The sequence below is a fragment of the Lepus europaeus genome, unplaced genomic scaffold, assembly GCF_033115175.1.
Source record: "Lepus europaeus isolate LE1 unplaced genomic scaffold, mLepTim1.pri SCAFFOLD_3_1, whole genome shotgun sequence".
Taxonomy (NCBI): domain Eukaryota; kingdom Metazoa; phylum Chordata; class Mammalia; order Lagomorpha; family Leporidae; genus Lepus; species Lepus europaeus.
Window position 1 is genome coordinate 12,614,936 of NW_026909276.1, and position 22,724 is coordinate 12,637,659.

The 22,724-nt window shown below is 39.6% G+C and overlaps 1 protein-coding gene across 1 annotated transcript in view; it reads left to right on the plus strand.

The window, feature by feature from the left end:
* The window catches only part of LOC133755219 (vomeronasal type-2 receptor 116-like), a 66,799-nt gene that overhangs the window by 32,465 nt on the left and 11,610 nt on the right, over window positions 1-22,724 (plus strand). The window contains 1 exon segment of the mRNA XM_062185427.1: window positions 2,424-2,570. Coding sequence (XP_062041411.1) covers window positions 2,424-2,570 — 147 coding nt within the window.

The following is a 22,724-nucleotide window of genomic DNA, read 5'->3' on the forward strand; positions in this document are numbered from 1 at the left end:
TCACAATAAGACTATACTTCCTTAAATGTGTATATTTGTTTTATAAATTTATGTCATTATTTAAATTATTCTTATACTACTCAATTATCTTTTTGTTTATTTTTTCTTCAGTTTTTGCAGACATCAGAATATCATATTTTCACAACAAATGACCATCTCCTCTACTAGACTAGAAGACAAGATCTGTTTCTTATGTTTCTTTATTTGGCTGGCACTCAGCACAGTGTGGGCACACAATAGGATTCAGGATTTGCCCAACAGTGATTGTCCATGTTAAAACCCAAACTCCAGGGAGGCACCGTGGCACAGTAGGTTAATCCTCTGCCTGTGGCGCCAGCATCCCATATGGGTGCCGGTTCTAGTCCCAGCTGCTCCTCTTCAATCCAGCTCTCTGCTGTGCCCTAGTAAAACAGTAAAAGATGGCCCAAGTGTTTGAGCTCCTGCATCTGCATTGGAAACGGGGAAGAAGCACCTGGCTCCTGGCTTCGGATTGGTGTAGCTCTGGCCATTGTGGGCATTTAGGGAGTGAAAAAATGGAAGGAAGAACTTTCTCTCTGTCTCTCCTTCTATCTGTAACTACCTCTCAAATAAATAACTAAAATATTAAAGAAAAAACTCAAAAGAGATGATCTTAGGAATCGAGACTTTCAGAAATGATTAAGTTATGAGGGCAGAACCTCATGAATAGCATTAGTGTCCTTAGAAAAGAGGCCCTAGAGCTTTTGTTCACCCCTTCTACCATGTAATGGCAAGAACATCATCTATGAATCAGAAAGCAGGCCCTCAGCAGACACCAAATCTATAGGCATCTTAATCAGACCTTCACTGCTGTGACATAAATTTCCATGTTTAAGTTGCCCAGTCTGTGGTATTTTGTTATGGCAGCCTGGACACACTAGATCACCAACTCTAATCAAGCCTATGCTCCACCTCTGTGCTCTCTTGCACTAGTGACCAAAACATTTAAAATTCTGAAAATGATACTATTGAAACAGTTTATCTAATACCAGTTTAATGTGTTTATCTAATAACAGTTTTATTTAAGACCTAACCAAAATTACAAATATTTTTCAAAAGAGTCAATGTCTTTTAAAAGCTATGTAATTGGGCTGGCACTGTGGCACAGCCGGTTAAAGCCCTGGCCTGAAGCACTGGCATCCCATTTGGGTGGCAGTTCTAGTCCCAGCTGCTCTTATTCCAATCCAGCAGAGTGTTGCTATGGCCCAGGATAGCAGTAGAAGATGGCCCAAGTCCTTGGGCCCCTGTACCCACTTGGGAGTCCCAGAAGAAGCTCCTGGCTCCTGATTCAGATTGGTGCAGCTCCAGTTGACAGCCATCTGGGGAGTGAACCAGGGGATGGAAGACCTCTCTCTCTGTCTACCTCTGTCAGTAACTTTGTCTTTCAAAAAAATAAAATAAATCTTTTTTAAAAATGTCCTTTTTAAAAAAAAAAAAGCTATGTAATTGAGGATTATGAGTAATCATATAATATAACTGAAATTCCTGTAAAAAGAGTACCAGTGAGGTTTAGACCTAAAATTCCTTTATATAACACATACATGGCCACATCCAATTTTAATATATTAAAAAGATGTAATTTCTGGATATCTATTATGTAATCATTAATGTTTTATCTTCTATCTTCATTTCTGAATCATTTTATTCAGATTCTATATATCAGCTTTGTCTCTCTTACCTATTAAACACTCTATCATGTGGTAAATTAATCTAATGCTGATAATTACATATTTTAATATTTTTTTCTTTTTTCTTACATATTTTAACATTTAAAAAAAATCTTAGATATCACCTCACCTACCCATCTTCATTTTAAAGGATGAAGAAACACATGCAGAGAAGTTTTAGTATTTAGTTACTGCAAGTTTTGTCTGTGATCAAAGTTAGAGCTTTTGTGAGAATTAAAACATACAAATTGGAAATTGCCCATTAAGAAAAGAAATAGAAAATCAAGTAAGAAATTTAAGACTGACTTTGAATGTGAAGAGAAAAAGCAAAAACTGTAAATATGGTTATTATAAAATACAGAAAATGGCATTACTATTATGAAACTGTCTCATGGATATCTGCAATACTTTTTTTCTTTATATTAGCTACATATTTATTGATCTTCTTTTCACATTAACAACTGTGTAAAGCCATTTTCTAAATATAATATAGAAAGATAATCAGATTCTCCTATAAAAAGGTTGGTGGAAATTTGGCTTTTATTATTGATGATTTAGTTTCTTTCAGCTTTATATTAATTATTGGTATTGCCACACCTGCAACTCGCATACCGTTTTTTTCTCTGTTCAGCCCATGTAAGCCTTTGGGAAACCTCTTTCTTTGATCTACCTGAACAAAGGAATTTCCCAACCCACCCATTGATAAACTAAGAGCCTATGTTATTGTATGTGTTCCAGGCAAGGAGCAAAGCAGACTGTCTCAGATCCTTCTCTTGGAATCAATGATGGCATCTGTATTCCAGGGCACAGGGCAATTTGGAAATAATTCTGGCTACCCACCATCCTGCTCTCAATCCAAAGATCAGAGTATCAAGGGGATCCTTAGTAGGTGACTGATGCTGTGCCACCTGAGACAAGCATGGTGAGACTTGTAAAGTGCCAAAGGCAAGGGACAAGCCTAGAGGTTAAGCTTCATTAATTTTAAAGATTGATTTATTTATCTGAAAGGCAGATTGAGAGAGAGAGAGAGAGAGAAATCTTCCATCCAACGGTTCACTACCCAAATGGCTACAATGACCAAGGCTGGACCAGGCTAAAACCAGGATCCAGGGGCTTCATCTGGGTCCCATGTGAGTGGCAATGTCCAAGTACTTGGGAAATCTTCCAAGGCCCATTAGCAGGGAGCTGGATCACAAGTGGAACATCCAGGATTTTACTTGGTATCCATATGGGATGCTGGTGTCACAGGCCACAGCTTAACACACTACAATGCTGGCTCTAGGCTTTTTGAATTTACAGTCCATCTGTCCCTGCCTATGGCAGTTCTTTTGCCAGAAACCATATATTGTTTTTCATTTTCCTAACTGACCTGGTAAATACTCAGGTAAAATTAATGATAGTAAATACTAAGAAATCAGCCTGAATTATTTGGATCCCCTTTTATAGCAGCTCAGTTCACAATAGCCAAGATATGGAATCAACCCAAATGTCCATTAGCTGATGACTGTATATATGTATATATATACATATATATATGTATATATATATGTGTGTGTGTGTGTGTGTGTATACGCACACTATGGAATACTACTCAGTCATAATAAAGAAATACTGCATTTTGCATTAAAATGGATACAACTAGAGACCATTATACTTAGTGAAATAAGCCTGTCACAAAAAACAAACACATGCTTTCTCTGATATGCAATAGTTAATATAGAATACAAAAGAGTATAAGAGTGAAACTAACAAATTATGATTTTATTATTGTTTATAGCTCTTGATATGTTCCTATGGAATACTGGTCTTTCTACTTTTTACTTGTTGAACATTATAGTTAGTAGTGCATGGAGCCTGTAATTATAAAGTAAATTGAGAATGTTATTGCAAAAATTAAAGGAACAAAAGAAAGAATGGAAAGAGGAGGAACTGAGGGATGGAGGGAGGGAAGTATGGTTATATTCTAGAACTATACCTATGAAATACATTAGTAAACATTAAAAATAGAGTTTGTCATCACCTTGTGTCTACCCAAGCCACAAGTCCCTGAGGTTAATATAAGCTAGCATTAAAGCAACCAAAAACTGTTTCTCTGGCTCAATGTTCTGTCCCATGTTTGCAGGATGCCTGATCTCCATTATTTTTAAGGATCTCTTTTAATAGAGAGAAAGAGGTCTTCCATTCTCTGGTTCACTCCCCAAATGGCCACAATGGCTGGAGTTGGGTCAATCTGAAGCCAGGAACCAGGAGCTTCTTCTGGGTCTCCCACACAGATGCAAGGGCCCAAGAACCTCTCTACTGCTTTCCTAGGCCATAGCTGTGAGCTAGATTGGAAATGGAGCAGACAGGACTTGAATCAGAGCCCATATGGGATGTCGGCACTGCAGGCAGCAGCTTTGCCCATTAAGCCACAGAGCTGGCCCCTGAAATATCTTTTTGTAGATGAGAATTGCACTTGTTAAAGGGCATGGGCTTTATCAATAGTTGCTGTGCTGGCCTAGCCTGGTAATAGGACTTCTAAATAAATTACTCTAAAATTTTCATTGCAATAATATGTACCTTTCATAATTCAGCAAACAAAATGTAGATAAAGAGGGCCGTGGCAGATTAAGACATTGCTTGGGATGCCCACATCCTATACCAAAACATCAGTTCATGTCCTGGGTCCTCTTCCTCCAATCTAGTTTTCTGCAAATATTCATGTGGGACAGCACATCGTGGCCCAAGTACTTGGGTTGCTTGCCACCTATGTGGGAGACCCAGATGGAGTTCCTGGCTCACAGATTCAGCCTGTCTCAGTTCTGATTCTTCCCGGCATTGGGGATGAAAGATCTCTCTCATCCTCACCCTCACTCTCTATCTTTCTGTCTGTCTCTGTCACTCTACCTTTCAAATTAATTAATTAAAAATATTGTAGATAAAGAGAAAATTCAGTTTCTTTCATTTGGTCTCCCTCTTTCTCTTCTGATTCCTCTCTAGTTTTCTTTCAAACACTGACAACTTCATTCAGAATTGAAAATGTTAAAAGTAGATCACAGTAAAAATTAAAAGAATAAAAAGAAGGAGGAGGAGGGAGGGTGGCAGTATGTGCAGGAGGGAGGGTAGAGTGGGAAGTACAACTATGTACCTAAGTCTGTATATATTATGTACACTGAATTTGTTCAACTTGAAAATTAAGTAAATACATTAATTTTAAAAAAGAGTATCATAGTACACAGGTCTTGGAGATTTAAGATCAGGGAAAAGATAGCTACTTGTGAAGATAGTCTTTCTTCCTTTAGAATAAGTATCAAGAATATTTAGATACAAGTTTTACAATGTTAATAAATCCTGTAAACATTTATATTTTTCAAATTAATTAATTAAAAATATTGTAATTTTTATAGTAATTCAAAAATCTGTAAGAATGTTCTTTCAAAACATATCTAGTCCACTTCCAATTGAGATAATAGCAGGAACTGAATTTCTTCTACCTGAAAGAACTTCAGACAACATGCAGTAAACAACAGTTCTCAAATCATTGTACACTGACACTGAAAGTAATCCGGGAAACAGATGAAGCAAGACATACAGTTGGCCTCAATTCCAGAATGAGGGGCCCAGACATACTCCAGTTGTCTCTCTGACTAGAAGGTAGAGTTAGGACTCAGGGGAGCTAAGTCAACTAAAACTCACAACACAGAATGACAGAGGAAAAAGTGCAGACTGAATTCTGGAGATCAGCAAAAGGTCCCTGTCAAGGGTTATCAGTCCGTGTGTTTCAGGAAACTAACATAGGCAGCGGTATATAGCACTGAAAATAGCAAGGTAGAGCAGTGGCCAAGGCTTGATAAGGTGAGAAATAATTCCTGTTGACAAGAACCAGAGTAGAAAACCAATAATTCAAGAGGCTTTGATTAGCATAGTTAGAAGGTCTCTACCAGAGAGGGAAAATAGTTCCAAAATACTGATTTAGCATCACTGAACAAGTCTTAAAAGCAAGATCTGAAAGGATCGAATTAATTCTAAGTATCCCAAATACACTATGAAACAGGAGAACCACAAGAACATTTATAAGTAGAGTAAAATCTGTAGCACAGAAAGAGTAATTTCCCAGGGCCAGTGTGTGGTACAGTGGGCTAAGCCACTGCCTGTGATGCTGATGCTCCACTTCCAATCCAGACTCTAGCTACTGCACCTGGGAAAGCAGCAAAAGATGACTCATATGCTTGGACCCCTGGATGCATGTGGGAGACCCAGAAGAAGCTCCTGGTCTCTGGCTTCTGGCTTCAGCCTGACTCATTCCTGACAGTTGTGGCCATCTGGGGAGTAAGCAAGTAGACGGAAGATCTCTCTTTCTGTCTCTCCTCCTCTCTCTCTATAACTGTTTTCAAACAAATAAATTAAATATTTTTAAAAAACAACAAATAATGTTCTTATATAAAGATACAAATATAGCTAAAAATAAGGAGACAGATCAACTCTTTGAAAATCACTCAGAAATTGCAAAGACAGTAATTTAATTATTTACTCCATTCAAGGAGATAAGCAGAACCTCTTAAATGGCAGTAGGTAAATTAGAAACAAGGCATCATATAACTTTCTAGAGATGAAAACTACGTCTGAAAAGAAATGTACAATGTGTATTAATAAAGACAAATTAGATGTTGCAGAAGAAATTATTAGTGGGCCGGTGCCGTGGCTTAACAGGCTAATCCTCTGCCTTGCGGCGCCGGCACACCAGGTTCTAGTCCCGGTTGGGGCGCCGGATTCTATCCCAGTTGCCCCTCTTCCAGGCCAGCTCTCTGCTATGGCCTGGGAAGGCAGTGGAGGATGGCCCAAGTGCTTGGGCCCTGCACCCTATGGGAGACCAGGATAAGCACCTGGCTCCTGCCATCAGATCAGCGCAGTGCACCGGCCGCAGCGTGCCAACCGTGGCGGCCATTGGAGGGTGAACCAACGGCAAAAGGAAGACCTTTCTCTCTGTCCCTCTCTCTCACTGTCCACTCTGCCTGTCAAAAAAAAAAAAAAATATGAGTAGAGGGGCCAATGCTGTGGAGCAGTGGATTAAAGCCCTGGCCTTTTCTGGTCCCGGTTGCTCACTTCCAAACCAGCTCTCTGCTATGGCCTAGGATAGCAGCAGAAAATCACCTAAGTCCTTGGGTCCCTGTTCCCATGTGGGAGACCCAGAAGAAGCTCCTGGCTCCTAGCTTAGGAGCAGCGCAGCTCCTGCAGTTGCAGCCACATAGGGAGTGAACCAGCAGATAGAAGACATCTCTCTCTGTGTCTAGCTCTCTCTGTAACTCTCTTTCAATAAATAAAAAACAAATCTTAAAAATAAATAAATAAATGAGTGGATGCTGTGATAACTTGTGCACAAGTACAAGATTTTATTGAAGGGGTAAATCTATTCCTCACTGACTTTGACTTTGGCCTGGAGAGTTGGTGGGGGTAGAGCACCCACTTAGGACTGCGAGATGCTCCCCTTCCCACAACCTATCACAGGAGCCCAGATTCAAACTGCCAAGGCATAGCACCAACAGGAAGCTGGCTCTGGGAATGCCTCTGCTCTCTCCATGGATGGCCAGGCTTGCAGAGCTGACAGATCCCCTGCTCCATGTGACTGTGGAAGCCCCACATACTGTAATTTTGGGAATGCTGTGGTTGTGTGACACGTGTGGGGTGTAGCTACAAGTCTGAGCAGTTGATATGTCTGGCTTCAGAGGCTCACAGTCCCTTGAGTGCCTGAGGTGTGTCATTGAGAGTATTCTGTTTTCACACCAAGGACTGCAGAGATCCGCTATGTGGTCCATGTGCCTGTGTGCATGCAGGGTGCAACCAGTGCAGGCTAGCCCTGGTCACTGACCACCTTGGCAAAGAGAAAGTGAGGCTGTGATCACGCCAGCTGACATGATGATACACTGTCCCTGCTAACAAAAGAGATCTACCATGCCTGACGTGGGTGTCACCATCAACTCTTGACACCCTCAAGCACTGATGGGAGATCCTTGGCCCCACCAAGCACATGACCCTGCATATTCACTGAAGAAACAGATACTTCAATAAGCCACAGAGGCATATTTCAAAGATAAATGGCATCAGACAAGAAAACCTCATTTGTTCTCCACAATGCCTAAAAATAAATGCAGAAATATAAGAAACAAGAACAAGGAAGACAACGATTCCCCAAAAAGAACACAACCTTTCAATATTAGAATGTGAAGACAAAGAGACTGATGAAATCCCTGAAAATGATTTCAAAAGAATGATCATAGATTATTGAGAAACCCAGAACCAAATGCATGAGATAAAGAAATCCAAACACAACAAGGATGAAAAATTTGCCAGCAGATAGAGATACTGAAAAGGAACCAGGGGGCCGGTGCTGTGGTATAGTGGGTAATGCCACTGCCTGCAGTGCCAGCATCCTTTATGGGTGCCGGTTCAAGACCCAGCTACTCCACTTCTGATCCAGCTCTCTGCTATGGCCTGGGAAAGCAGTAGAAGATGGCCCAAGCTCTTGGGAACCTGTACTTGTGTGCGAGACCCAGAAGAAGCTCTTGGCTCCTGGCCTTGGATCTGCACAGCTCTAGCCATTGCAGCCAACTGGGGAATGAACCAGTGGATGGAAGACCTCTCTCTCTCTCTCTCTCTCTCTCTCTCTCTCTCTCTGCCTCTTCTTTTCTCTCTGTGTAACTCTGACTTTCAAATAAATAAATAAATCTTAAAAAAAGGGAATCAGACTGAAATGCTAGATACGAAAAACTCAATAGATCAAACAGAAAATATAGTGGAAAGCCTTAAAACAGAGTTTTTGAGGCAGAAGAAAGAGTATCAAAGCTAGAAGAAAATCCTTGGAAATAGACTCAAAAAAAGAAGGAAAAAATTAGAAAAATGGAAAACAGAGTTTGAGGTTTATGGGAGATTACCAAATAACCAAACATACATGTCTTTGGAGTTCCTGAAAGCATGGAAAGAGAATGGATTAGAAGATCTATTCAGTGAAATGGTAGCACAAAATTTACCTAATGTGGAGAAAGATAGAGACACCCAGTACAGGAAGCATATAAAATTCCTACTAGACATGATCTGAAAGCATTTTCACCACAACACATTGCAGTCAAACTTTCAACAGTAAAACATACAGAAAAGATTCTAAAATGTGCACAAGAGTAATGCCAGATTATTGTCCAAGAATATTCAATTAGACTAACAGCTCATTTCTCATCAGAAATGCACAAACTAGGAGAGAATGGAGAGACACAGGTCATGTCCCAAAAGAAAAAAAAAAAAAAGCTGTCAACCCAGAATACTGTACCATGAGATGCTCTCATTTATAAATAAAGATGAATTAAAGACCTTCCAAAACAAATAGAAATAGAAAGAACTTGTCAACATCCCAACAGCCTTACCAAAGATACTAAAGGATGTGCTCAACACAGAAATAGAGAATGACAGTCATCATTATGAAAGAATGTGAAGGCAGAAAATCTCCAAGTAAAAGTATAAAAGAAATCCAAAGAAAACAACTGGAATATTTATGGGAAAATGCCAGAATTGTCATTACTTATCAATAATAACTTTGAATGTAGGTGCCTTAAATTCTCCAATTAAAAGATACAGAATGACTGAAAGGAATAAAAGAAAAAGGCCCAACAACAAAAAAACCTCATCAACAAAGATACACACATACTGAAAGAGAAAAGATGTAAAAAGATATTCCATGTTACTGGAAAGCAAAAATGAGTATGTGTAGCCATCTTAATTTCAGAAAAAATACACATGAACACAAAAACTTTTAACAGAGACAGAGAAGGACAATTTATAATGATTAAGGGAACATGTGACTATAGTATATATATATTTACCCAATGCCAAGGCATCTTGCTATTCAAAACAGATGTCAATAGATAAAAAGAGAGACAGAGTTCACTACAATGAGATTGGAGGATTTCAACACCCCACTTTCATCACTGCACAGATCAACTAAAAATAATCAACAAAGGAACAGAGATAATCTAAACTATGGACCAAAAGGACCTAATTAATATCTACAGAACATTTCATATCACAGCTGCAAAATACACATTCTTTTCAGCAGTGAATGGAACTTTGTGTAAGATAGACTATATGATAGGACATAAAGTAAGTCTCAACAAATTCAAAAATATTTGAAATCATGGCATTATCTTTTCTTTTCTTTTTTTTTTTTTTTTTTTTTAACTTTTATTTAATGAATATAAATTTCCAAAGTACAGCTTATGGGTTACAATGGCTTCCCCCCTCCCGTAAATTCCCTCCCGCCCGCAACCCTCCCCTCTCCCGCTCCCTCTCCCCTTCCATTCATGTAAGGATTCATTTTCAATTCTCTTTGTATACAGAAGATCAGCTTAGTATATATTAGGTAAAGTTTTCAACATTTTGCCCATATAGCACTACAAAGTGAAAAAAACTACCATTGGATTACTAATTATAGCATCAAATAGCAATGTACAGCACATTAAAGACAGAGAACCCACATGATTTTTTTTTTTCAAATTAATTAACTTTCTATGCCATTTCCCCTTCAATACCAGGTTGTTATTTTTTTTTTTTCATTTCCAATTCTCTTTATATACAGAGGATCACTTCAGTATATCATTAGTAAAGAGCTCATCAGTTTGTGCCCACACAGAAACGCAAAGTATAAGGATAAAGTATTACATTCTATACCTAGAGTCAGGACCTAAGCTGATCAGGTCATTGTTTCTTATAGTGTCCATTTCATTTCCGTAGGTTTCCCCTTTGGTGCTCAGTTAGTTGTCGCCGATCAGGGAAAAGAAATGATATTTGTCTCTTTGGGACTGGCTTAATTCACTCAGTATGATGTTTTCCAGATCCCTCCATCTTGTTTCAAATGACTGGGTTTCATTGTTCCTTACTGCTGTATAGTATTCTATGGAGTACATGTCCCATAATTTCTTTATCCAGTCTACTGTTGATGGGCATTTGGGTTGGTTCCAGGTCTTAGCTATTGTGAATTGAGCTGCAATAAACATTAATGTGCAGATGGCTTTTTTATTAGCCAAATTAATTTCCTTTGGGTAAATTCCAAGGAGTGGGATGGCTGGGTTGTATGGTAGGGTTATGTTCAGGTTTCTGAGGAATCTCCAGACTGACTTCCATAATGGCTTAACCAGTTTGCATTCCCACCAACAGTGGGTTAGTGTCCCTTTTTCCCCACATCCTCTCCAGCATCTATTGTTGGTAGATTTCTGGATGTGAGCCATTCTCACCGGGGTGAGGTGAAACCTCATTGTGGTTTTGATTTGCATTTCTCTGATTGCTAGTGATCTTGAACATTTTTTCATGTGTCTGTTGGCCATTTGGATTTCTTCTTTTGAAAAGTGTCTATTGAGGTCCTTGGCCCATCTCTTCAGTGGGTTGTTTGTTCTGTTGTTGTGGAATTTCTTGATTTCTTTGTAGATTCTGGTTATCAACCCTTTATCTGTAGTATAGTTTGCAAATATTTTCTCCCATTCTGTCGGTTGCCTCTTCACTTTCCTGATTATTTCTTTCGAAGTACAGAAACTTCTCAATTTGATGCAATCCCAAATGTTAATTTTGGTTTTGACTGCCTGTGCTCCTGGGGTCTTTTCCAAAAAGTCTTTGCCTGTACCTATATCTTGCAGGGTTTCTCCAATGCTCTCTAATAATTTGATGGTTTCGGGCCGTAGATTTAAGTCTTTAATCCACGTTGAGTGAATTTTTGTGTAAGGTGAAAGGTATGGGTCTTGCTTTAAGCTTCTGCATATGGAAATCCAGTTTTCCCAGCACCATTTATTGAATAGACTGTCCTTATTCCAGGGATTAGTTTTGGATCTTTGATCAAATATAAGTTGGCTGTAGATGTTTGGATTGATTTCTGGTGTTTCTATTCTGTTCCATTGGTCTATCCATCTGTTTCTGTACCAGTACCATGCTGTTTTGATAACAACTGCCCTGTAGTATGTCCTAAAATCAGGTATTGTGATGCCTCCGGCTTTGTTTTTGTTGTACAAGATTGCTTTGGCTATTCGAGGTCTTCTGTGTCTCCATATGAATTTCAGCATCATTTTTTCCAGATCTGAGAAGAATGTCTTCGGTATCTTGATTGGTATTGCATTGAATGTATAAATTGCTTTTGGGAGAATAGACATTTTGATGATATTGATTCTTCCAATCCATGAGCATGGAAGATTTCTCCATTTTTTGGTATCCTCTTCTATTTCTTTCTTTAAGGTTTTGTAGTTTTCATCATAGAGTTCTTTAACGTCCTTGGTTAAGTTTATTCCAAGGTATTTGATTGTTTTTGTGGCTATTGTGAATGGGATTGATTTTAGAAGTTCTTCCTCAGCCTTGGCATTGCCTGTGTATACAAAGGCTGTTGATTTTTGTGGATTGATTTTATATCCTGCTACTTTGCCAAACTCTTCGATGAGTTCCAATAGTCTCTTAGTAGAGTTCTTTGGGTCCCCTAAATAAAGAATCATATCATCTGCAAAGAGGGATAGTTTGACTTCTTCCTTCCCGATTTGTATCCCTTTAATTTCTTTTTCTTGCCTAATAGCTCTAGCTAAAACTTCCAGAACTATATTGAATAGCAGTGGTGAGAGTGGGCATCCCTGTCTGGTACCAGATCTCAGCGGAAATGCTTCCAACTTTTCCCCATTCAATAGGATGTTGGCCGTGGGTTTTTCATATATTGCTTTGATTGTATTGAGGAATGTTCCTTCCATACCCAGTTTGCTTAGAGTTTTCATCATGAAAGGGTGTTGTATTTTATCAAATGCTTTCTCTGCGTCTATTGAGAGAATCATATGGTTTTTCTTCTGCAGTCTGTTAATGTAGTGTATTATGTTGATTGTTTTGCGAACGTTGAACCATCCCTGCATACCAGGGATAAATCCCACTTGGTCTGGGTGGATGATCTTTCTGATGTGTTGTTGCATTCTATTGGCCAGAATTTTATTGAGGATTTTTGCATCTATGTTCATCAGGGATATTGGTCTGTAATTCTCTTTCAATGCTGCATCTTTTTCCGGCTTAGGAATTAAGGTGATGCTGGCTTCATAGAAAGAATTTGGGAGAATTCCTTCTTTTTCGATTGCTCTGAATAGTTTGAGAAGCATTGGAGTTAGTTCTTCTCTAAATGTCTGGTAGAACTCAGCGGTGAATCCATCTGGTCCTGGGCTTTTCTTTGTTGGGAGGGCCTTTATTACTGTTTCTATTTCTGTGTCAGTTATGGGTCTGTTTAGGTTTCCTATGTCTTCCTGGCTCAATTTAGGTAGGTTGTATGTGTCCAAGAATCTGTCCATTTCTGATAGATTTCCCTGTTTGCTGGCATACAAGTCCTTGTAGTAATTTCTGATGATTCTTTTTATTTCTGTTGTGTCTGTTGTTATGTTTCCTTTTTCATCTCTGATCCTATTGATTTGGGTCTTTTCTCTTCTTTTTTTAGTGAGTTGGGCCAATGGGGTGTCAATTTTGTTTATTTTTTCAAAAAACCAGCTCCTCGTTTGGCTGATTTTTTGTAATGTTTTTTTGGATTCAATCTTGTTGATTTCTTCTTTGATTTTAATTATTTCCCTTCTTCTACTGGGTTTGGGTTTGGTTTGCTGCAGATTTTCTAGATCCTTGAGATGACTTGAAAGCTCTTCTATTTGGTGCCTCTCCAATTTCTTGATGTAGGCACCTATTGATATAAACTTTCCTCTTAACACTGCTTTTGTTGTATCCCATAGGTTTTGGTATGTTGTGGTGTTATCCTCATTTACTTCCAGAAAATTTTTGATATCTCTTTTAATTTCTTCTATGACCCATTGTTCATTCAGGAGCATGTTGTTCAATCTCCATGTGTTTGCACGTGCTCTGGGGATTCCCGAGTTGCTAATTTCCAATTTGATTCCTTTGTGGTCTGAGAAGCTGCATGGTATGATTCTAATTCTTTTGAATTTGCTGAGACTTGCTTTATGGCCTAGTATGTGGTCAATCCTAGAGAAGGTTCCATATACTGCTGAGAAGAATGTAAAGTCCTTAGATGTAGGATGAAATGTTCTGTAGATATCTGTTAGATCCATTTGAGCTATAGTGTCATTTAAATCTGCTGTCTCCTTGTTGATCTTCTGTCCTGATGATCTGTCTATCTCTGAGAGTGGAGTATTGAAGTCCCCCAGTACTATTGTATTGGGGTCTAAGTCTCCCTTTAAGTCCCTTAACAAGTCTTTTAAATAAGCTGGTGCCCTGTGATTCGGTGCATATACATTGATAATTGTTATATCTTCCTGTTGAATGGATCCCTTAATCATTAAATAGTGTCCCTCTTTGTCTCTCCTGACAGTTTTTATGGTAAAGTTTATGTTGTCCGATATTAAGATGGCTACACCTGCTCTTTTTTCATTTCTGTTGGCATGGTATATCTTTTTCCAGCCTTTCACTTTCAGTCTGTATGGATCATTGTTGGAAAGATGAGTTTCTTGTAAGCAGCAAAAAGATGGGTTTTGTTCCTTAACCCAATCCGCCAATCGGTGTCTTTTAACTGGACAGTTCAAGCCATTAACATTCAATGTTACTATTGAGAAGGAGTAACTTTGCCCTGCCATTTACCAAAGATATTTTCTGATATCTGGTTTGAGATTCCTGTGTTCTTTTGTTGTGAGGTTTCCTTCCTTTACCTTCCTTCATATTGGCTACTGTGTTTCTGTGTTTCTGTATGTAACACATCTTTAAGCATCTTTTGCAGGGCTGGACGAGTGGCGACAAATTCTTTCAGTTTCTGTTTGCTGTGAAAGGTCTTTATTTCACCTTCATTCACAAATGAGAGCTTTGCAGGATATAATATTCTGGGCTGGCAGTTTTTCTCTCTTAGTACCTGGGCTATATCTTGCCATTCTCTCCTGGCTTGTAGGGTTTCTGATGAGAAGTCAGCTGTAAGTCTAATTGGGGATCCTCTGAGAGTAATCTGGCGTTTCTCTCTTGCACATTTTAGGATCATTTCTTTGTGTTTCACTGTGGTGAATTTGATTATGACGTGACGTGGTGAGGTTCTCTTTTGATCATGTTTATTAGGGGTTCTATGAGCTTCCTGTACTAGGATGCCTCTGTCTTTCTCCAAACCTGGGAAATTTTCTGCTAGTATCTCACTAAAAAGGCCTTCTAATCCTTTCTCCCTTTCCATGCCTTCAGGAACTCCTAGAACCCGAATGTTGGGTTTTTTAATAGTATCCTGTAGATTCCTGACAGTGTTTTTTAGATTTCTGATTTCTTCTTCTTTTCTTTGATTTGCCTGTTTCCTTTCCTGTTCTCTGTCTTCTAATTCCGATATTCTCTCTTCTGCTTCACCCATTCTGTTTTTAAGGCTCTCTAGTGTGTTTGCCATTTGATCCATTGAGTTCTTCATTTCATTGAGGTTTTTTGTCAGTATCTCAATTTTATGTTCTACTAGTTTTTTCATTTCATTTTGATTTCTCCTTAATATTTCATTTTCACGGGAGAGATTTTCTATCTTGTCCATTAAGGATTTCTGTAGTTCAAGAATTTGTTTTTGAGAATTTCTTAATGTTCCTATCACTTTTTTGAGATCTGCTTCTTGTATTTCCTCTATCTCTTCATCTTCATAATCTTGCTTTGGCGTGTCTTTCTCCTTTGGGGGCGTCATAGTGTCTTCCTTGCTTTTGTTACCTCGGCTTCTATGTTTATTGTTTGGCATGTTGGAGATAATTTATGTTTTGTTTTTTTTTTTTTTTTTGACTCAGTTGGGAGTGGAGTTGAGGGTAGTTGAAATCTGGCCTCTGTGAGTATTCGTTTGATCTACCTCTGGGACCACACCAAGAGTTTATTCAGCCCTCAATGTGTTCTCCAGTTTTGCTAAAGTTATTGAGTTTGGCTGCACTTTAGATATGTAAGATCGCAGTGCTCTTTGTTTTGCTTGTTGAGTGAAGGGTGAGGCCTCTGTTTCCCTCCCCCCTCAATGTCTTGGGTTTCTGAGGTCTTACCCTCCTCCGTTGGTTCCCGCGCTGGTGAGATTCTGTCACACGGCTCCCGCCGCACTCGGCTCCCGCCGCACTCGGCTCCCGCCGCACTCGGCTCCCGCCGCACTCGGCTCCCGCCGCACTCGGCTCCCGCCGCACTCGGCTCCCGCCGCACTCGGCTCCGCTTCCGCCGCACACGGCTGGCCCCCGCCGCACTCGGCTCCGCTTCCGCCGCACACGGCTGGCCCCCGCCGCACTCGGCTCCGCTTCCGCCGCACACGGCTGGCCCCCGCCGCACTCGGCTCCGCTTCCGCCGCACACGGCTGGCCCCCGCCGCACTCGGCTCCGCTTCCGCCGCACACGGCTGGCCCCCGCCGCACTCGGCTCCGCTTCCGCCGCACACGGCTGGCCCCCGCCGCACTCGGCTCCGCTTCCGCCGCCGGCATTATCTTTTCTAATCACAATGGAATGAAGCTGGAATTTGACAACCTAAAAAATTCTAGAAAATATACAGCAACATGGATACTGAAGAACATGCTCCTGAATGAACATGGGGTCATAGAAGAGATCAAAGGGAAAATCAAAAAAATTCTAGAAATAACTGAAGATGATGATACACATGTCAAACCTTATGGGATACAGCAAAAGCAGTGTTAAGAGAGAAAAGTATAGAAATTAGTGCTCACATAAGAAATTAGAAAGCTATCAAAAAAAGATCTAACAATGCATCTCAAGGACCTAGAAAAACAAGAACAAACCGAATCCAAAATTAGTTGGAGGAAAGAATTAAAATTAGAGAATAAATAAAATTTAAAAGCTATAAAATATCAGTGAAATGAAGAACCAATTTTGAAAAAGGAAAAAAAAAACCAACGATGTACCATTGGTGCAACTAACAAAAGAAATAAAGACATAAATGAATAAAATAAGAGATAAAAAAGGAGATGTTACAACAGATAACACAGAAATAAAGGAATAATCAGGAATTACTATAAACAGCTATATGCCAGCAAATTGGAAAATCAAGAAGAAATGTATAGATTTCAGGGCACATAAAACCTACCAAAACTGACTCATAAAGACAGAAAACCTAAATAGACCAAAGAAAAAGAAGCTACACATGTCATGACACTGTGAAAATATAAGCCTTAGACCAAGATGATGCTCTCTGACCCTGAGGGGGCCTAAGCATTAAAAGGAGGAATTTGGTAGAGGCCTTCCTGAGGTGCAAATAGAAAAAAGTCTTACCCTAGGAATGATCAACATCTGATTGCAATGTAACTAGGATTCTTCTTGCTGGCACAAAGTGATGATGTTAACTCTTGCCATACAGCATATAATTCAGTATCTGTGTAGAAAAAACAATATTAGCAACTATGTATGCATGTACAATATTGTATGTAACATTAGAATATCCAATGAAATGTATTTGTGTAACCAAATATGGGAGAAAAAAACTAAAATGATATATAAGAAAATGTCCCTCTTTGTTTGGGGCTCAGGCTTTTGGATAAAAATTCAATTGGAGGGGGCTGGCGATGTGGCATGGCAGGTAAAGCCACTGTCTGGAGCGCTGGCAACCCATATGGACACCAGTTCGAGTCCTGGTTGCTCCACTGCCAATCCATCTCTCTGCTATGGTCTGGCAAAGCAATAGAAGATAGCCCAAGTCCTTGGGCCCCTGCCCTCTGCATGGGAGACCCAGAAGAAAGCTCCTGGCTCCTGGCTCTGGATTGGCCCTACTCTGCCCAATGCAGCCATTCTGGGGACTGAACCAGTGGAAGGAAGACCTCTCTCTCTCTGCCTCTGCCTCTATGTAACTCTGCCTTTCAAATAAATAAAATAAATGTTTAAAAAAATCCAACTGGACCTTATGCTGGCATAATAGTGATAATAATAGAAGACTGCTTGCTGCCTTGATGACTCTTCCCTGATCAAATACTACTGCAATCCACTCATAATTTATCACTAGAATGGATTTTAATGTGGGCCCAAACAGAGTGGCACAGTGGGCTAAGCCACCCCTTGGGGCACCTGCATCCCACATTAGTGTGGTGGTTCCTGTTCCAGCCACTCTGCTTCCCATTCAGCTTTCTGCTGATGTACGTTAGATGTTGGCTGAAGCATCTGAGCCCTTGCCAATCATGTCAAAGACCCAGATAGACTTCCAAGCTCCTAGCTAGGTCCTCACCCAGCCACAGTAGCTGCAGGCATTTGGGGATGGAAACAGTAGTTAGAAAATCTTTCTGTCACTCTGCCTTTCAAAGAGATGATAATAAATTAACTATTTTACATAAGAAATATAGACAAATTGAGAAACTCTTAAAAATAAATTCACCATGATTAACTTCACTATTAACAACTCAATTTTGATAGTGTGGTATTCTTAATTTCATATATGAAATAAAGAAGTAAAAGATCTGGTGTATCCTTGTAAGGAGTTAAGCAAGGAATAATACCTTTATATTTCAAAATTGTATATTTTTAAAGATTTGTTTATTTAATTGAAAGGAAGAATTACAGAGAGGCAGAGAGAGAGAGAGAGAGAGAGAGGTCTTCCATCCACTGGTTGCAATGGCCGGAAGCTAAACTGATCCAAAGCCAGGAGCCAAGAGCTTCTTCTGGGTCTCCCATGTAAGTGCAGGTTCCCAAGACTTGGCCATCTTCCACTGCTTTCCCAGGCCATAGCAGAGAGCTGCATTGGAAGTGGAGCAACCAGGACTTGAACCAGCACCCATATAGGATGCTAGCACCACAGCACCAACCCCAACAGCATTTTTTTTCAATATCAACTGATATAAATAGGGGCTTCAAAAGTTTACTTCAAAAATGTATATTTTCCATAAACGCTTAGATGGAAATTGAACTTGTATTAAAGTATTTATATAGTTTTTTTTACAAATAGTATAATTATATTTTAACTTATGTGTCAAAATCTCTCAAGTCATTGGGTGCAACAAATTAACTCCAAAGTTGATGGAATTTTGATCACCTATTAAAAGCAACCCACCTGGGCCAGAACAATTCATTTTAAGTGAGTAGTTTAATGACCAATATCCCCTTGTCTGGGTCAACAGTTATAGATAGGGCTTTCCAATTTCTTTGTATGGTTGCACCCAACCCCTCCTGGCCATCAGCTTAAAACTGCCCTGGCACAGCAGCTTAGTATGCTGTGTCACAACACCAGCCCCTCTGTTCCTTTACTAACTCTTAGTATGTACCAAGTGTTCAAAATAGCACCCAATCACTTTATTGCATGGTCTTTGAGCAGCACTTAATGCCATCATTTTGGTTCACTCTCCCCTCCAAAGTGTTTAAAACTATTAAAAAGGATTAAGCATGACAAATTTTCCTGACTAGAAAAAAATAATTGGTAGGATTGTCTTCAAAACATAATCTGCCTGGAATATATATGTAAAAGAAAAAAGGGTGGGGATAGGGAATAAACATGCCCAGAGAACTGTCATCCAAAAACAATAGTTTTGAAGTAAACATGCAAGGTATTGACATTTGTTACGTCACCTGCTCCAGCACCCCTGTAGATAATGGAAAACAAAGTAGATGTGCTCCAGTTAGTAACAAAGTCTTCCCATCCAAACAATTGAGGTAAAACAGCCATTCCTGAGCTAGCCATCACATTTTATTTTTCTAAATAATACATATTTTTAAAGTAGAACTGTAGAATTAGACTTAGATAGAATAAATTTGTTTAAAAATCCAAAACGAGGGACCAGTACTGTGGCATAATGGAGAAAGCCTCCTCCTGAAGTGCCAGCATCCCATATGGGTGACAGTTCAAGTCCTGGCTGCTCCACTTCTGATCCAGCTCCCTGCTAATGCACTTGAGAAAGTAGTGGAAGATGGCAAGTACTTGTACCCCTGTGTGTATATGAAGAAGCTCTTGGCTCCTGTCTTCAGCCTGGCCCAGCCCTGGTCGCTGCAGCCATTTTGGAAGTGAACCAGTAGATGGAATATTGACCTCTCATACATATATATATATATATATATATATATATATATATATATACACATATATTTCTGCCTCTCAAATATATATATACATACACATACATACACATATATACATATATATGTATATATATACATATATACATATATTTCTGCCTCTCAAATAAATAAATCTTAAAAATTCTCAAATCCAATAATAGATTTCAATATTTACATTAATTTCATTCTATCAGTCAGCCTATCTGACTACCTGACTGCAAAGTCCCCTGCCTTATACATCTGAGGTCTGTTGCTTTACATGAGTAGTAAGTAAGGTATTCACTGCCTTATTGCATTTCCACAGTGAGAGGGAAGTACCAAAGAGAATGCCCCACAATAAAGCACTTTAGGGTGATCACTGATAGACAACATGGGTGAGTGCAATACTGACAGAAGCTTCCCACTGGGTGAATGGAAGACTTCAGTTAAGAGGCATCCAGAGTTCTAGAGGAAGGGGATACTTTGGTTCTCTTCACATTGCTAAGACCGAAGGGCCCAGGACCACCCAACAGTCCAGGGAGCAGCAATGAAAGAACAGAACTGCATAATTCTTCCAAGAAGTAACTAGAAATCTTTAAGTTAACCAGTTGAAAGTAAAAAATGCATTGAAAACATATGTATATGCACATGGTCTCATCAAACAGAATTATGAAAAGACAAATTTTTTGCATAAACTACTCAAAACTAGAACAACTTCAGGTTAAACAGTGTCTATCATCTTAACATAGCAGAATATTGAGTTTTGAAACAAGAGCTAAGTGGGAAGCTAAGTGTTTGTATGTAAGTATATATAAAACTATACATTATGGGGACCGGTGCTGTGGCATAGCCAGTAAAGCCACTGCCTGCAGTCCAGCATCCCATATGGTCACCGGTTCGATTCCCAGCTGCTTCACTTCTAATCCAGCTCTCTGCTATGGCCTGGGAAAGCAGTAGAAGATGGCCCAAGTCCTTTGGCCCCTGAATCCATGTGGGAGACTCAGAAGAAGCTCCAGGCTCCTGGCTTCAGATCGGTGCAGTCCCAGCCATTGCAGCCACCTGGGAAATGAACCAGTGGATGGAAGACCTCTCTGCCTCTCCTCCTCTCTCTGTGTAACTCTGACTTTCAAACAAACAAATAAATCTTTTTAAAAAAAACTATACATTATGATGTAATTTCCTATAAATATAAAACTTTCCACAGAATTACTCAACAAGTTAACAGAGGTTCACAGCAAATATTACTAGGATTAGACAATGCTTTACAACAATTAAATTCTTGATATTTATCTTCCTTTTAAAGGAAATACAAAGAGTGTGACTATGGCTTAAGTGAGGACTATTCAAAGTGTGTGCACTTCATTGTTTAATGTATTTTGCTCTTTTGAAACACAGGTCAATAGCAGGCCTCCTACAGGAAGTCAAACACAGAACTTCAGTCTTGAACTTAATGCTGTTCAGTGCTTAAGACCTTGAATAGGAGCCCCTTGAAAATTCTCTCTATATTACAAAAGCAACAGACTATATTAAAGCTTCATTATATGTAACATAACCCTTGGTACATCCCACATTTACAAATATAACTGGCATTTGCTTTTTTACAGGATATATTAATAAAAGAACATCAGTCTATGACCAAAATATAGAAAAAAATTTGTTTTGAAGTGTTTAATTCCAATTAAAACTGAGTGGAAACAACAAACAACTGACTCATAGTTAAAGGCTTAGACTAGATACAAAACCTCTTCAGTGGTAACAGTGGTACAGAGCATCCTTCTTCCTAATACAGATGATTATATTAAGGTAGAATTTTTTTATAGATGTAAGCTTTTATTTAAAAAGCACACTTATTTAGAGTCCCTTGTATATTTGTATAGTTTCTCATAATAACCAGCACAAAACATGACAAACAGTATATTTTGGGGTGATATAATCTTGTTGCCTACAAATATTTTATGAGTACTATGTCCTAAGCCCTATCAGCAATAATACATCTGTTGATCCTGAAACTTCATAAATATATCTGGAAGACATGTGGAGGAAAGCAGGCTGAGTCACCCGAAAAGGAGCCATAGAAGGGCAGTTCCAGTTGTCTGATAGCTGAAGGGGCCACCAAGGATGTCTTCAAGTGACTTCAGACTGCTGTCGCCAGTGGTTTGACTTGATGTCTGAAGATTTCCACTCTATGTGTACTACATACTCTGTGATCAACACTTGGGCCTCAATTAAAGTCATATTATGACATGACTCAGTCTTGCACAATAACAATTTTTTTAAAGATTTATTTTTATTTACATGAAAGGCAGAGTTACAGAGAGAGGAAGAGAAAGAGAGATCTTCCTTCTACTGCTTCACTCCCCAAATGGCCACAATGGCCAGGTCAAAGCTAGGAGCCAAGAGTTTCATCTGGGTGCCCCATGTGCGTGCATGGACCCAAAGACTTGGGCCATCCTCTGCTGCTCTCAGGGAGCTGGATTGGAAGTGGAGCAGCCAGGACTCTAACCAGCACCCACATGAGGTGCCAATGTTTCAGGCAGTGACTTTACCTGCTATGCCACAGCACTGGCCCTCACAATAACAATCTTAATGATATCCACGTGAAGGACATAGGTAAAGTCACTTTTAAACAAGAGGGTGGAGAACAAAAGGGGAATATTGAGAAGATGGGCCAAGACACAGGGAAGGTTGGGGCAGAGAATAATCACCCTGGAGAGGATTGTGCAGTATTGTGGAGAGAGCTGCTTAACACAAAGGCTTTTCTCCCACAAGCATGATGCTGAGATGTTGACCCCCATCACTTGGTGGCATGAGTGACTGGCATAGCACAGGTGTTGAGACTCTAGGGTTCCCAAGAGAACCCTAGCCCTATCCCATGCACTGGATCTGAACTTCCCAAAGAGCAGTTAGCATCCTTGGCAAGGAGGTGTAGACTTGAACCTTCCCAAAACTGCCACTGTGCCCTCACACCTTTTACCACCACTACACCCACTCCTTTCCTTCTGGGCCTCCTACTCACCCTACACTTTGCTTCCTTAGGAAAAGAGTGTCCTGAAAAAGGAGGGATTCCTCCAGAAACTTAGGCCAC